The sequence below is a fragment of the Siphateles boraxobius genome, unplaced genomic scaffold, assembly GCF_051911475.1.
Source record: "Siphateles boraxobius isolate OS27281-9 unplaced genomic scaffold, OSU_SipBor_1 1, whole genome shotgun sequence".
Lineage (NCBI taxonomy): Eukaryota > Metazoa > Chordata > Actinopteri > Cypriniformes > Leuciscidae > Siphateles > Siphateles boraxobius.
In genome coordinates, this window is record NW_027508699.1 from 9,875,270 (window position 1) to 9,892,342 (window position 17,073).

Genomic DNA, 17,073 nt, shown 5'->3' on the forward strand with positions numbered 1-17,073 from the left:
TACAAGAACTACAAAATTCAACTGCTTTACGGCATACATAGTTTTTCTTCGTTTGTGATGTCTTTCATAAAATCATGCATCATACTCTACCTTGTCTGTGGCCATTGTTGATTCCAAAGCCGGTGCTGGATAAACAGAGCGTGTGCGTGCGACAGTAGGCTGCAGTAGGCTAAATTATTTACGACAGCGGTAATGGACAATTCCGCTTCCAACCTGTAGGGCGACCGCAGAGGAAAAGTTCCTTGGTGTTGCTTTAAAGACATTGTTAAAATAGTCCAAGTGACTACAGTGGCTCAATCTTAAGTTTATCAAACGCCGAGCATACTTTTTGTGCGCAAAAAACAAACAAAAATAACGACTTTATTTCCACTATTCATTTCCTTCTCTGTGGGCCTCGAGTCAGTTCACTAGTGTAACAGCGCAAGCTTCTGTTGTTGTACGTCACACGCATCACCTACATGAATAGCGTTGGTCAACAGGGAGGCTACGTGTGATGTAGCTCTACGCAATCCTACTAAGTTTACTGATGGAGTCTTTTGGAGGAGTGTGGAGGAGTGATCCAGCTCTTAGATTTCATCAAAAATATCTTAATTCGTGTTCTGAAGATGAACGAAGGTCTTACGGGTTGGAACAACATGAGGGTGAGTAATTACTGACAGAATTTTCATTTTTGGGTAAACAATCCCTTTAATTTATTCCAAGTAAGGCCCTGATATCCATCAATCCAAATTAAAGAACGAAGACTCGTGATGTAATTTTGAAAAAAATCTGGACAAAATTCCTCATTCCATCAAGGTTAGACACAAGTAAAATCATGAAAACACTGGAGTGCCGACATATCCACATCGCTGAGATCAGATGCTCTCAGAATGTTTGTAAACAGTCTAGCATTGCACAGCTATTTCAAACGTTTTACCTCAGAGCAAAGAACAAAAACAAGAACTTTTCAGCAAGCTTATCAGGGCCTTTAGGGATATCAGTCTGACATGTTAGTATAATTAACTGCATTTCATTAACGCTCTTACGTTCACCTGAAGTTCGGCCCTGAGCTTTAATGGCTCCTTGGCTGCTGATAATTGGCCTTGACTCGGTGGTCGTGTCCACGTCTTTATCCAGGTCACAATGGGAACCGGCACGATACAGGTTGTTGATGAGATTTTTCTCTTTCTGCCAATCCCGGTTGTTTTGGTTCTGCTCTGACATCAGCATCTCAGCTTCGTTGATGTCTTCTGGGACTCTGGGGCCTTCGCTTTCGGCACGATCGCTGCTGCCGCAAGACTCGCAGGACTGGAAGTCGTCCGATTGGCTGTGGTTGTCCTCGTCGGGACTGTCATCCATGGCCACAGCTTGGTTTGGGTCCTCGGGTTCAGGAATGAGCTCCTTGAGCTCCTCGTGGAGTTGGTCCATCAGACAACGCAGGAACTCCTGAGAGTCCTAAGGATGGAGAGAGATTTTAGTGTTTTACAAAATAAGAACAAACAAAGAATGTTTAAACTTTATGCTGAGGCCTGTTCATGCCAAGGAATATAACTATAATGATAACAAATAGAACTATTAAGTTGAAATAAGCGTTCTAATTCTACAAGAATAGGGAATTTCACTCCACAGAAATAACGATAACAACACAGAGGTACAAGATCATTAGATTCACTTTCAGAATGCTTTTTTTCAGCTGATGAATGATAAAAATATTGACAATGTCGCTTATAATAAACAGCAAATTATCATGCGTTGGTGTGGACGCTAAAACATTGATCTTTATAGTTATTGTTCTTGGTGTTAACCGGCCTTTAAAAGGTGCACTCAGTCATTTTTTGTTTATGTTGCGCTGCCCAATATAACAGTATCTTGGACTTGCACTGCCATCTAGTGTAGTGGATGAAGCATCATATAAAATCAAACATTTCCAGTTCCTGAAACACATTATTTTACGTAGCCCTGCACATAACATGTGGAAGACAAATAGTTATCGTAGCCACAAATTTAGAACTCCCCGTTTATTAAATTGTGGTGGCATTTTTTTAAATCAATTTTCTCCCTAGTGTCAGTTAAATCCATGTTTAAATTTAGTTAAATTGTGACTATAATGTACGAGGCTTTTACACGGCTTTTTAAAAATGGCGTGTGCCAGTGTTTTGCATGTCTTCGGCCAATCAACGTACAATTGCATCACTGATCATTCCTATTGTGTGGGTTAGCAGCTAATTTAGACACCCAAAATGCATTCCTAGAACTAAATTTTTTCCAAGTTCCTGCGGTGCGAACACGCCAAAAAGTGGGTACTTCCGCCATTAGTTATAGTAACTATGAAAGCGTTCCTCTGGTGCGAAAACCCGTATTCATAGTCAACCATTAATTATCCAGCAAGTCTGTCCAATAGCAGGAGGTTATTGAGAAAAAATGAGCAGATATATCTGCCAGTACCGATATCTTGGCCAGCAAATGACAGAATTAACATTTTTGGGTAAACTATCTCTTCAATTACATTTGTCTTGTAGACCTTTCCATTAAATTTGACGGTCAAATCCTGGCGTGTGCTCTGACACACTGACAGGCACGCACTCTTTGAAGAAACATTTACAGGTATTATAAAAAGAATGCAACATTCATGAAGCATCACTTTTGTAAACCACAGATTAGCCAGAGACCCACAGAGACCCCATCACCATAGGAACAGCTGAAGCTTATGAGAACATTAGTCATTACTGGCTCATCCACATGGCAACAAGGCCAACTGGCATTCTAACATCCTGGTATTAAGAATCCTGGTATGCAAACAAGTTTCTAACAACAGTAGACAGCACATTAGACCAGAAGGCCATCGCTGTATAATGCCAATGCAGTACAAGGACAAAGGGTTTCCTGGCTGTGTGATGCTGTTAAACAATGCCCATTTCATTTCATAGTTAGTAGAGGGGTTGACTTTAAAACAAGGAATTCATTGACTGAATGCCCCCCTCTACAGGAGTCCACAGACTATCTGAGCTTCAATAAAGTAGGTCTGAAAATGAGATTAATGCTTCCTACAGTCTCTGAAAAGCCTGTGATGGCCCATTCATGTCAATGCTAATTCTCCAAACGGCCTTCCTCTCCAGCCACGCGTGACAATGGATGTAGGCCACAGTTTGGAGATGATCAAACATATAGAGAGACTCTGAATGAGTTTGTGCTCCATATAAGAGAGCAACATCTCTCATAATCAAGACTAAAATGGGGTCTTTACTTTTTAAGTATGGCACAAAAAAAAAGGATGGAGAAAAAAAAGAACGGTGTGAAACGGAGGCTCTAACAGAGGAAATTCCCTCTGTTGGCAGGATCGTTTGAGTTTGACCTCATCTGTCATTGGTTGAAATGAAAGGATAGGATATAAATCTAATCAAATGAACAATGAAAATTGTGAAATGCAATGAAAATACAATAAAACAGCCTTTTTGACAATGTGTGTCAAGAGTTTTACAACAGTGTTTCCACATTGTGGAAGTCACAGGGCCTTACAATTCACAATGTCTTTTTCATATCGTTAAAAGACAATTTTAGAGAATTTTAATTTATTAGTTTTAGTTAATATTGGATGTGTATTGGATGGTACTGGATATTTCATAGTAGATTAAAATTCCTCTTATTTTTATATTTAGATTACCCTTTCCATCATCTAATCGATAAAAACACTAATAATTTAAAGCAGCACTATGCAGTTTTTTTAGCTTAACTGAACAATTTCAGAGTAATTGGAATGGTTATATGACTCTTTTCGGGTTGAATGGTGGTCGTCTCGCCCCCCCTGTGAGTGGAAAAACCGCACTTGCAACTTGGGCCGGCGGAGCGTCAGGAAGTATTGCGTGATTTCAGCTCTCACGATGTAACGAATTGCTTTACGGCAATGCACACATTACATGCATATACGCCCCCATCCAGATCTGGCTAGCTATAAGAACAACTATAGTCATGGCTAAACCGGCATATAAGAAGCAGAAAGCTAGGAAAGCATTGTCGGAGGAACAGAGAAAGAGGAAACGGCAGACTGACCGAGCAAGGAGTCAGACACGAGTAAATATCGGACCTGCGTTTTCAGAATGGAGAAAAATATGACGAAAGTGCGGTCGGAAGAGTCTAGAAAAAGGTAACGAGAATCTGACAGCGCGAGCAACCGGACAATACTCCTACTCGCTCAGGCTTTCACTGTTAAAGTTGATTCCTGCGATTATCATGAGAACAGTTGTCAAAATCTCTCATAATTATCAGGACATAAATAAGCCTACACATTGTAAATAATGTAAATGAGCGCAATTTGCAAACTATTATGATAAATTGCAATAATCATGTCTAACAACATCCTATTACGGACATTGTTATGAAATAATGCGACGTACATGATGTAACTTTATTGATGTCATCTGGCGTTTAGGCTCAGGCTAGCCTAAAGCGGTAGGCTACTTTATTATTATAAGTGGAGAGGCAGTGAGTGCAGATCATAGACTGTCACGCTCTGCGTGAGTTGTATTTACGACAGTAACGTTAAATACAAGTACTCTACAGACAAAAACGGAATTCCTGCACAGTGCTGCTTTAATAACACTTATATCTTTAGCAAATCTTAAATTCACAAAAGCAACTGTCATCATCAAATGATTTTAGTTTTTATTGTGCATAAACTGACAAAATGGCATACATATTTTAAAATACACTCATGTTCAAATACTTGGAGTCTGTAACACTTTGTTTTTGAAAGAAGTTTCTTTCCATATTAATCAATTTAATGTATCCTTGCTGAATAAAAGTTTAAATAAAACTGATTTTACTGATCCCAAACTTTTGAATGATAATATAGGCCAAAATAGTAATAATGGTGCATTCCTAATTTTTAAAACAAATCATTGAAACAAAACATACCTGTTGGGAATAACCACGAAACATTGGGTTTACAGCCTTAATGCCTTGGAATAGATTTGTGGGAACAACATAGGAGTTCCTGCAACCACACGACACAAAAGCAATGAAAGTTATAATGAAAACTTGTTTCTTGAGGAAAAAATGAGAATAAAATAGGAAACGGCAAAAGAAGAATGTACCTGTTTTTATGCCACAGGTCTGTGATGAGTTTCTGATAGCTCTTGCATAGAGCTGGTTTCTTGTCTGTCTTAACCAGACCGCCACAGTCCAAGAAAAACTGAGTCAGTGGAGGACTAGAAGAGAAACCAGAAAGAGAGACCACTGCAAGAGACTGGAAGAGAACAATTAGAACACATTAGCGATTTCTGTGGTTCTTACCAGTTAGAGAGCGCCTGGAGCGCTGCATTCATGTAGCAGGTATTGCCGATGTTCTTCAGTCCAGTCAGACCTGTGAGGAGAAACGGATGACCAGGTTCAGACTAACAGTGTTTGGACTGCAGAGCAAAAGCACAGAACTCTAGGCATGAGAAATGAAGAACCTCTGGTCCTCAGTTCATCCTCCTCCTCAGTTTCCATGTCCAGGTCATCACAGTTTCCCGCGGGAGGAATCCTCAAGGAGGTGGGGCTCCCGGGAGCTTTGGAATCCTGAGAGAACAGAGAGGGGATCAGCAACAGCACACCTTATGCAAAACAGCAAATAGGAGTACTCGTTTGCCCATAAACGATGTTCAGAAGATCTGTGGTCTCAAAATTAACAGGTGTGCTGTCTTTTTTCAAATGATATAATAAAAAAAAAACACAGGAAAAAGTAATTTTCAGACACAGATAATGTTCAGCATTCATAACATAACTGGCAAATATTACGTCATTGTAAAATTTACATTCTGAATTATTATTGGTCTTCTGCTTTACACATATTCACATACCAAGATTGTGATTGGTCTGGTCTTCCTTGCAAACATTTATAGCCAAGTTTACACTGCAAGACGACGTTGCATATATATAAAGGAGGATTTAATCCACGTAGAACCAAACTTTCACAGTATATTTTGCTGCTTTGCATTCAAAGAAAGCTGCGTCAGATCTCTGACCTGTACTGGAGAGATGAGTTTGGCAGCGCTGGGTGAGTGTGTGTGTGGACCCAGTTTTCTTTCCAGGAACACCTCCTTTGTGCAGGCGTAGCACCACACTCTCAAAGTGGTCAGATTCACTGTCAGGTTGTGCCGTGTCTCCTGGAAGAAAAAGGCACAGAAAAAAAAAAATCAGGACTTTTCCCCAATTCAACAAGCAAACTTTTTTTATGCCAGTTACCCATTTTTTATGACCGATTTCATATGAAGTCTGTGAGTCATGATAATCAAGTGGTATAATTCTATATTATTCATGGGGACTGGGTTCAAATCCTTCTATAATACACGTTTTTATAAACGAACCAAGCAAAATTGCAACTGAACTTGTCTTCCAGTGATCACACTGCAGTTTTAATGCCTTTACTCTCGCTATTCCAAAATATTAAAGAGCCCCTATTATGCTATTTTAAAGTTTCCTAATGTTGTTTTGGAGGCTCCTTCAACAGGTTTACATTCATCAAAGCTCAAAAAACTGTTTCATTTCCTCATAATATACATTTGCACATCACCACATTTTCAATGACTCTCAAACGACTTGTCAGATGAATCAATATCTCTAAATCCTTCCTTTCCGCGAGCTAGTCTGCTCTGATTGGCCAGACAGCTCAGTCTGTTGTGATTGGTCTAACGTGTACAGCGTACGTGTCGAACACAAAAACGCCCATTGCCATAAAAATGTCAGCTCTGCTTGTCCTAAGGCTTCCTACACCGCAAACTAAACACAGTAACGAACAATGACGTAGAGTCCGATGATGAAACATTGAAAGAACTATTCATTCAACCCGAACCTCCATCGCAAGGACGACTCGAGCAGGACGTTTCTCAGTGATACACAGCTCAGTTTGAGGTACATTATGAGATGTTGCAACTGTAATTCCTCACCATTAGCATTAACAAGTGCATGTCCATCAACAAACCGATTATTTTACTTGTACTTATTTACAGAGTATTTTTTTAATTTATTGCGGTGAACATGTGGAAACTGTATCAGTAACAGTGCATACATTAGCCGAGCTCTAGCGTGAAGGACTGATGTAACATAAACGTTGGTAAAACAAATCTTGCTCCATGCTTAATCTTTCCTCAAAGTAGTGAGAACGACAGACAATCTGCATTAATAGACACGGTTTTAGGTAATAGTGGCCCACAAGTGATCAGCAGAAGTATTTCAGTATGACACTAATAATGTGAGTTAACCAGTTAGCAGGAGACCTACACAACATGAAACTCAAAACTAAGTATTTTGAACACCATCTTTCAAGAGCAAGCGGTTTGCGAATCCTGCATTGAACTCCTAGATTTGAGAAGCAGTCGTTAGTAAAATAATGGGAACACAGCTAAAGTTTAGGATTATACTGCTGTGGTAAAGATGAATATTAACCACTGATTTTTCACATGCTCATCCTTGGGCAGTGAAAAAAAACCTGGCTTTATTGTCATATTGTAGAGCACAGAGTTTTCTTGACATGATGCTATCCAGTATCCACAGGAATCAGCAGGTTTGAGGCTCAAGTTTTCCCTGGTGTCTACGCGCGCAATAAGCGGCCGGGCAATATGCTAATGTTTCATCTTGATGTCACAACAAAACGGCTCATGACTCGTTTGAAAAACTATTCATTTCATTGACTCCGAGTCGACTCTTACTTTTGAAAGACAATAAATTAATATACGGTGCACTTTCAGATTTAAAACTTTGCTGGATGTTTTCATTCACTTAGAGCTATACTCACTACATGAAAGGTCATATTCAAAAATCCATAATAGGTGCACTTTAAGAACATCACAAGCTCTGGATCAAATCAGAGCAATTTTCTAAAGCAGAGACATTTTCTACTATGTATTTGGTAGAAAATAGAAACAAATTAATTGAAACCATCAGCATTTGAAGCTGCAAGCCTAACTGCATTTTATCTCTGGATTTTGACGCCACATTTTGTGATTTGTGATTGTGGCACATTTTTATATCGGCCGCAATTCTCAGTAAGCTGACATTTAAATTGATATGCAATAAAAATCGTAAGTGCTGAAACTCTTCGGTTGTGTTGTGTTGACCAAGCAATATTTTGTAAAAATTTGGAGAGACTCCCTCATCCACCCCCACACATAAAACACCTTCGTTTTGCACAAATTAAATAGGCTAAATGCCATATTTCAGCTTGAAAATGGCAAAGTTCACCAAAACGTGTGACTTTGACGACTGTTGGGCAATACTGTGTACCAACAACAACAAGTAAAAGTTTGAATAGCCTCGTTCATTTATCCGCTACTGGTTTCAGCCAAAACTTAAACATCAGTGCCTTTCTGCTTCCCAAATAAGGCAGCTTGAGTACTGATCTCCTTCTCTACATATAATGCAACAGAAAGACACTTCAAAATTTAGGCTGAAACAAAAGTGTATTGCTACATTCTTGTCAAGAACGAAAGCGTAGTAGGGGAAATGGGGAGTGGTGACGTTAGGTCAAGGTTTGCGCACACAGCGGTGGCTGAGGGGTCTCTGCATTATTCATGTGTCTGGATTGGCTTTCACTGCGGCACTACAACTGGTGCAGACAGGGGCAGATAAAACATTTATGAGAGCTGCGCCAAATTACAAGCCCTGCCAACATCTGCCACTCCGACCACAGTGACCGACAGGATGTAATACATGCCCATATCTAATTACACTCACAGCACAGAAAGGCTAACATAATAGAAAACGCATCTATATTATACATTGTGGTATACGCACAGCACACTCATGACCCTGGGAATTTACATGATTGAAAAAATTATTAAATAATAATAATCTTTATGTGTCTACAAAGACAATTGCATTGCCCTGATGGTCAGTGTAGGATGTGATGTGGCATTAGGAACATTAAGCAAGACTATCAGGCCATTCCTCATTAATAGAGTGCTGCGGGGAGGATGTAGGCCAATACCTTGGTTAAATGCCCGAAATAAAGTCTGTGCATGGTAAAAAAAAAAAAAAAATAGCTCATTATGTTTTCTCATTTTTCAGGGTCTCGTCTGAAGTGCAAGTTGTGGAATTAGTTGCCTTTGTTTATAAAGTCTACTTTGACACTTTCAAATTTGGTCCAAAGGCTTTCTTATTCTCCTTGGCTTTTGGTGATTGAGTATCTGATCACTGTGAGTGATATTATGTAGCATGACGGATGATATGGCTGTTTGTTGTGTTTTATGCATTTATTTTTTGCTTGTACTGCTAGAGTATTGTTTTGAAAGTGCTTTATATTAAAAAAAAACTAAGTACTAAATACAGTTATAGCCTTTGTGATTATTTTAAATCTTATACCCTTAAAAAAGGTGGTTACTAGCAAGTGGCTAAATGGGACTACAGAGGTTGTCGAGGACAGGAAAACGCATCTAGTCACTAGTCTGCTTTCACAGCTTTGTTGTGTTGTTATATATGCATGCTGTTTTAATCCAGCTCTTTTTTCCACTTTCCACTACTTCGGTCTCTTCTCAACTACGAAATAAGCTTGCGCAATTTACATACTAATGCACCCGGAAATAACAAAAAAATTAGGAGAGCAGCAGCTTTCGTGTCTGCTCTGAGAGCCGCTAGGATCACGCCAAACGCTTTGAGTGCGTGTTAGAAATCAGGAATGGTGAGAGAACATTGTGTTTGGTATGTTTTTCATCTTTAAACCAAGCTTGGGTCTTAAATGCCGACAGAGTTTAAATCCCGTCTGGCTACCGCGCTAGTTTATTTAGTTGGTCGGAGAGTAGACGGTCTTTAGTGGCTGTTCGAACACATTCGATCACATGAGCGTTTACACTACAAAAGCAATCCAGTCAAATGCGTTTTCGACTACCTCTGGAAGTGGTCGAAAGTGGGCAAACTCAAAATGTTTTTAACCCCGTTTACGCCTGTATTTAGCGTCGTCCACTTGTGACCCGATCGAACAAAACGAATCTTAACACCAGGTGTAAACAGAGCCTTAAAGGTGGTGACGTTGAAGTCATGTGACCGTGATGTAGTTTGTTTATAGCCCGTTATAGCCCGTTTATTTCTGCCGATTGCATTTAGACTTCAAAATTCATAAAAATTGTGTTAATTTGCAAAAATTATTATGATGAACCAAACGTGTAAGAATCATAAAAGTGTTTTCTTATTTTCTACAATAATCCATAAGCCAATGGAAAAATCCTATTGGGTTTTTGTTGAGGGAACCAGGGTGACGCTATTCAGAGCTGGTCTACAAAAATACATCATCCCTGCAGTACTTTATACCCACAAGGCCCTTGCTAGAGGAAAACCATTTGGTGGAAGTAAAAAACCTGACCTGCATTTTGTTTACTACAACAAATGCAGGTTATTGTGAAGGAAGTATGTCTGATGGCTGTCTTCTCTCAGAGGGTTTCACACAGACAGCATTGTGGGGTTTTGGTAATGGATAATCAGAGTGGGCTTTAGTGGGAAGTGAGATCCCCACCGGAGCGCTTATTAATAATGGATGAGTTCAGCCACAGGCCAGGCTGGGATTCAAAACGCACTCCGGTCACATTCAGAATAACAGGCGTGAAATCAACACAGAGTGACACATGTGATCAGGGATCAGATCCACCGGTCTAAATCCACATACAAATGTAATCGCTTTGACGGTCACACATCATGTCTGAAATGTTCAATGACAGCTCACTGTGGGTGGAAACGTCACAAGCTGTAAGTACATGTATTAGACTAAAATACTATAAATAAACTAAAATACTATAAATAAAACGCGTATTAATAGTAATACACAAAATGTTTAGACATTTTCCAAACATGAAAAGGAGCTAAGAAATTGTAGAAACAGAGAATACAATGACTAACCTGAGAGTGGACCGTGCTGTGATCCGCATGTGACTCTCCACAGCCAACATATGAACAGCCGTTCTGAGTGATAAACATCAAAAGAAATTATACTCTGCAGCCTGCATTATAAACAATTAAGAATTTCACATGTCACTATTCATAAGAGATTTTTTTCTCACCCAGATGAATGTTAATTTCAAAGTCATTTAATTTGTTTGTTTTTGTACACAAAATAGTAAAGAATTTTAATATCAGCCATCTATTGGTTAGATTTATAAGGTATAACATCAAAATATTTTACTAATCACTGTAGCTGCAGTATTTTAATATTGGTGCATCCGTATTAAACAAAATAACTTACCTCTAGACAGGCCCAAAGGTTCGGTCCTCCGACTTTACAGTCCTGACACTGACCCTGTAAACAAACACATTTATACTTTATTCAGTAAGTGACAGTAAAGACATTTAGAATGTTACACTTCAGATTAGTGTCCAGTTCTCTTTATTAACCAACTATTAACTACGGCTTTTTGCCTCAATAAACTCTGCTGAACACAAAAGAAGATATTTTAAAGAATGTCGGTAAGCAAACAGTTGACGGCAGCCATTGACTTCCATAGTATTTGTTTTTCCTACTATGGAAGTAAATGTCTGGTTACCGATATGCTTTAAAATATCTTCTTTTGTGTTCAGCAGAAGAAACAAACTCATACAGGCTTGGAACAACTTGAGGGTGAGTAATGATGACAGAATTTTAATTTTTGGGTGATCTATCCCTTTAAGGTATGCAGAATATGATCATGCAGAATAAGGCATTAATATGTGCTTTATAAGTACAGATTAACAGCCAATATCCTTCAAATATGGTCCTACGAATATTGGACCAGTGTTACCAAGATTTCTATTTCAACTAAACACTGTTCTTATGAACTTTCTATTCAACAAGGAATTCTGACAAAAATCTATAACCATTTCCACAAAATATTAAGCAGAACAACAACATGTGTTTTTACTTAAGCACCAAATCAGCATATTAGAATAATTTCTGAAGGATCATGTGACACTGAAGACTGGAGTAATTATGCAAAAAACCACAAAAAAACAGTCATTACTGGATTAAACTACATTTTAAAATAGAAAACAGTAATTTAAAATGATAATACTATTTCACAATATTAGTGTTTTTATTGTATTTTGGTCAAATAAATCCAGCCTTGGTGAGGACAAGAGACTGCTTTCAAAAGCATGAAAAATATTACTGACCCCAAACTTTTGAATGTCAATACGCTCTGCAACATTAACGCATGGAAAAACTACTGAAAACATTTAATGGTGCAACAACCTCAGATGCTTTTAAACTATAATGTATATCTGCACATTGATTCCACCCGACAACACAGTTTATAGCCTAAGCTCATATTTGTTAGGAAGCCACGCATTATTAGTGCAACTTTGCAAAATTCAAAGGAGGGGTCATTGCTCTCTCAATAATGAACAATACATTTGAGCAACAAGGGCGGAAGCTATGATATGATGAGGGTTTGACTCACGTGAGACTTCTGAATGAGTTCTTCCTTGGTGATCTCCCCCACACACTCCAAGTGAGGGCAGTCATTGCTCGACGCTCCAGACATCGCTCTTTTGGAAAAAGAGAGAAATACGAACACATCAGTAAACTGTTATTTCAATATCAGCTGGGATTTGAATTTGATTATTAAAAACACATCAGAAATAGTTAGAAACACAGTGAATTTGTACTGTAAACAATAAGCCATCCTGGTGTGTCTCAAATTAAATCAGAGACCATCCCCTCGAAACCCGAACACCGGTGAAAACAGCAACGCATCGTACATAAAGAAATGACCAAGAAACCATAGAAAGAAAGAAAGAAAAAAAAATTGGGCATAGAAAAATGGGCCAAGCCAAAATTGGAAAAATACTTAGTGATCTTTTAAAGGGTAAGTTCGGCGTTTTACAAGTAAAGCTCTGTTTTAAGATCGCATCTTTTGCAGCGATTTTTGCGTGAGCATATCAGTGGACACCCCAGACCACTCGGTGAGTTTCACGTCTTTGTAAACTAAAGTTTAATGCGTTTATATGAATGATTGTTCCAATGCACCTATGAAACCATTGTATAGGTGGGGGGGGTGTGCTAACACAAAAAACTATAATTCTCGGGACAGCAGCATTTGTCCAAATTTTAATCTTAACCGTTCGATTTAATCAGAAACAATCTTAAAACAGGGCTTTACTTGTAAAACGCCAAACTTACCCTTTGACGGTCTTCATAATTTTGATCACAAATCACTGGTCAGGAAATGAACAAGAATTGAACAAATGTGACCCTGGATGACAAAACCAGTCATATGGATAATTTTTTTTTAAATTTATATTTATACATCAAATATAGCTGAATAAATAAGCTTTCAACTGATGTATGGTTTGTTAGGATAGGACAATATTTGACCGAGATACAACTATTTGAACATCTGGAATCTGAGGGTGCAAACAAATCGAAACATTGAGAAAATCGCCTTTAAAGTTGTCCATTTATGTTCGTGATTGTGCTGCATTCACTCACAAAAATAAATGTTTTATACATTTACGGAAGGAAATTTACAAAATATCTTCATGGAACATGATCTTTACTTAATATCCTAATGATTTTTGGCATAAAAGATAAATTGTTAATTTTGACCCATACAATGATTTGTTGGATATTCCCACAAATATACCCGTGCTACTTAAGACTGGTTTTGTGATCCAGGGTCACAAATACTGTTTAAAACACTCAAATTAAAACATTTTATATAGTTTTACAACACAAAGTTCACCAAAAATAAAAATGTCCTACAAAAGTTAATTGTTTTGTTCATTTTCCAACTGTAACACAAAACCCTTTTTTTTCTCAATAAGGTCTTCAATAAATGTTTAGTTCTTCAACCGAATAAAACCACAGGGAAAAGCAATAGGAGGTTTTTGTGCATCTCTGCACATACGATCCGTCACTTTACGCAACAGAGACATCTGTATCAGGGTTAAATACACTGGACAGAAGCCATATTGGCCAAATGGACTAAATGAAGACACTATTACACACACTTGGGTAGTATAGCCTAAGCTGGTCTAACACGCCGGAAGCGAGTTAGACCAGGAGTCGCTGAGTGAATATCAGTAGCAATGCGTCACTCTCTGATCATGTGTCAAACTTCATATGAACACATCTCACTGCTAGCATTTAAAGTTTAGCACAAATATATCTGTTATTTCACAAACAATGCAATAAACTCTTGCCAATTTGCATAGCGTGGAACAAGAACATGTTTATGAAGTGTACCTTTGTGAAAAATGACACTTTATCAGACTTTCAAAAAGAGTAGACTACTTGTCTTAAGTCTTATATTATGGAAATAATACACTGGTGTAAAACGAATGCAATGTTTTCTGAAACGTATTTGCAATTAATAGGAAATGTGCTCTAGTTTAAATTTATATTAAATGCAATATTAAGAGTGCTTTTTGACTTAAGTAATTTCATAAATCCATTGTCTTTGAAATATGGTTATAGTGTACTGCTTAATGTACTGACAAACAATTGTGGAAGACTAAAATGTAATGTCATTTCTATTGACATTTGTGAATTTGTAGTGTATTTTTCAAATAGTATGTAGCCACATTATGAATGAGTTGCAATTTAGTACATTAAAAAAATATCAACTTTAAATGTAATATTGAACAACACACTACAGTTCAAAATTATAATCAAGTACTTTAGATGTGCTTTAGTATGCGAGTCAACACATCAAACTACATGTTTCACAAGGGTAGTAAAGCCCTCAGCTGGTATAAACTTTCCATTTAATAACTACGATCATTTCTCTCATTTGCTGTTTTACTTTCTGTAAACGTTACATAAATAAAGAGCAGTCGTCCATCATCTATAATTAAACTTTCCAAATTGTGTACAAAAATCTCAGTGGTTACTGAGTGTAGGCATAAATCCAGGGCGAAGGTCACTGTTTTGCGAAACACACACACACACACACACACACACACACACACACCACACACATCTTCTGCCATAAATCTACACTACGCACTAAAAAAACTAAAAACAAACATGATCTGAGCCTTTAGTACTCATTCTATAACCTGTAGCCCAAAGCATACGAGAGCATGTACAGTCTGTATGGCCTGTGCACATACTATACAACCTCATCATATTTCAACCTTATATAAACCGAAAGCAAAAATAAGATCATAAAAGTGTATCTTTAAAAATCGACTAACCAGTTTTGCAGAAAAGGCTGTTTACAAGAATACTAAGATAAATGTATGCTAAAAGAGCAGTGTCAGGTGAGACAGCCTACCTAGAACTCCTCTGAAAATATACTGTAAGCATAAGACAATAAGTGCATATGTATTGTGGGATTTCCCAAACTGGCGTTCACAAGGGAACTGAAGGAGGTTAGTGAGTTTATAAAAAGCTAAACCTTTAGATGACACAGACCCCCGAATATGATCATCATCCTGTGAGGGACCCCCGCCCTATTATTCAAAAAGCATCTTTATAGTTTGTATTGGTTTGGGAATTTCTGATAGGGAGTAATTATTAATAATAGCAAATAATTGTTCAAGGTGATGATTAATATTATAGGCCTAATTATCATATTGTTCAGAATACTCACATAGCATTATGCATTAATGTACAGTCAGTCACGTATATTAATGCACAGTTTTTTATTAATTGAATGTTACAAATATCAAAGAATACAATAAAATACATCATAAATGTAACAAACTGTTGCACACTAGGAGGGTTTGATGTAGTTCAGTACATTAATGTACAGTAAATTAATGTACAGTAACGGGCCTCAGCTGTGTGTGTGACGTCACTCCAGTAACGCGTCAGCATTAGCCAGAATATTCGCTAGGCTAATTAGCAACTAGCTGCCTGCTGCCTGTCACGCACATACTTCAACGCAGTTTTACCCAACAATTACAAATCTTTCTATAGTTCCAACCACAAGAACAGCAGAAACCCCTGCAGACTGTCACTGAATGAGGCGTTTAATGTGAATGAAGGGCAGGCAGAAGACGTGTGAGTGCGACGGGCTAAAGCCAAAGTCACATCATCTGACAGCTCATATCACAACATCACAGTTACCACTGCACAGAATCAATCCGCAGGTTAATATTCACTCAGATTTAAATACGCCATATTTCAGAACGCACACAGCCGCTGATATAATAGAAGCTCACCTCTAGGGAAATGGACGATGGTTTAAATATGGATCGATTATCGCTTCTGATCCTTCTGATCTGCTGACGGAGAGAGTGACGGTTGAACGATGGCGGTCTTTCGGCTTGTGTCAGCTACATTATCTGTAGTATTCTTCCTTTTGCAGAAAGCGGGTTTTCAAACGCCTGGCATCATCGGACTGTTTAACTTCAGACTGGAGCTACATGGTATGACACATTCAAACAGCTCCTTCCGGTTGCGCGGAGTGAGAGTCAGAGTGAGCGAGTGAACGCCGCCTAGTGTGGACGAGCGGAGCGGCTTACAGCAGCACAAGCGACTGTCCCAGCCCAGACGCCCCCGTGCGGCCACAGAGAGAACTACACCTGCGGGGCTTTACAGATGCCACAGGCCCTCTAATCCATACACAGTATAAGAAGTGGACAGAGCCATCTCATTGGAGCTCAGTTCAGACAGTTGAAGCCCATTTTTAGCGATTTTTTAGCACTTCCGTTCCTGACGCGCAGACTCAAACCGACTCAAACTAAGCTTGATGACGTGAGCAACCTGTCTGACAGACGTAAATCTTCTAGTAGCTGTGCATAAAAATTGCCAACGTTAATCACTTCATATGTATTCACTTGCCACATACCGAATTATTTCCAATTCCCCAAAAACGTTGTTGAAATATTTTGTCCCGTTGCTTTTATGGACTCATTATCTATGGGCTTCTCCCTTGACGGGACGTCCCCCCCGATTGCCTGCGAGCTTCTCTTCCTGTCTGTACGGTAATGTCTCTATTGTGCGACAAAAAGTCGCGTGGTTATGACGCAATCGTTAGCCTGTTTTTAACAAAAACGGCTTCTGCGGGGCCATAACGTAAGATACAAAGTAATGGAGCCTTTTATACATTGTCATGTTTATTTAGAAATATATAATGGACAAATGAAGTCTTTGGACGCGTCAGATGTAAAGTTATTCGCTGTCAAAGTGACGCCAAAATGAATGGGAGT

At 38.5% G+C, this 17,073-nt stretch overlaps 1 protein-coding gene across 2 annotated transcripts in view; it reads right to left on the bottom strand.

Annotated features, from left to right (window-relative positions):
• usp33 (ubiquitin specific peptidase 33) overlaps window positions 1-16,859 on the bottom strand; it is a 36,376-nt gene extending 19,517 nt beyond the window's left edge. The window contains exons 1-10 of one of the 2 annotated variants that reach the window (XM_077201337.1): window positions 16,084-16,859; window positions 12,372-12,459; window positions 11,183-11,236; window positions 10,840-10,902; window positions 5,982-6,122; window positions 5,430-5,535; window positions 5,269-5,338; window positions 5,070-5,183; window positions 4,891-4,969; window positions 1,026-1,434 (exon numbers count right to left, since the gene is read on the bottom strand). In XM_077201337.1, the coding sequence (XP_077057452.1) occupies window positions 1,026-1,434; window positions 4,891-4,969; window positions 5,070-5,183; window positions 5,269-5,338; window positions 5,430-5,535; window positions 5,982-6,122; window positions 10,840-10,902; window positions 11,183-11,236; window positions 12,372-12,455 (1,120 nt within the window). In that variant the 5' untranslated portion in view covers window positions 12,456-12,459; window positions 16,084-16,859. The remainder of the gene's footprint in view (window positions 1-1,025; window positions 1,435-4,890; window positions 4,970-5,069; window positions 5,184-5,268; window positions 5,339-5,429; window positions 5,536-5,981; window positions 6,123-10,839; window positions 10,903-11,182; window positions 11,237-12,371; window positions 12,460-16,083) is intronic. The other variant, XM_077201402.1, reaches the window with a different exon arrangement.
• Window positions 16,860-17,073: the final 214 nt, after the last annotated feature.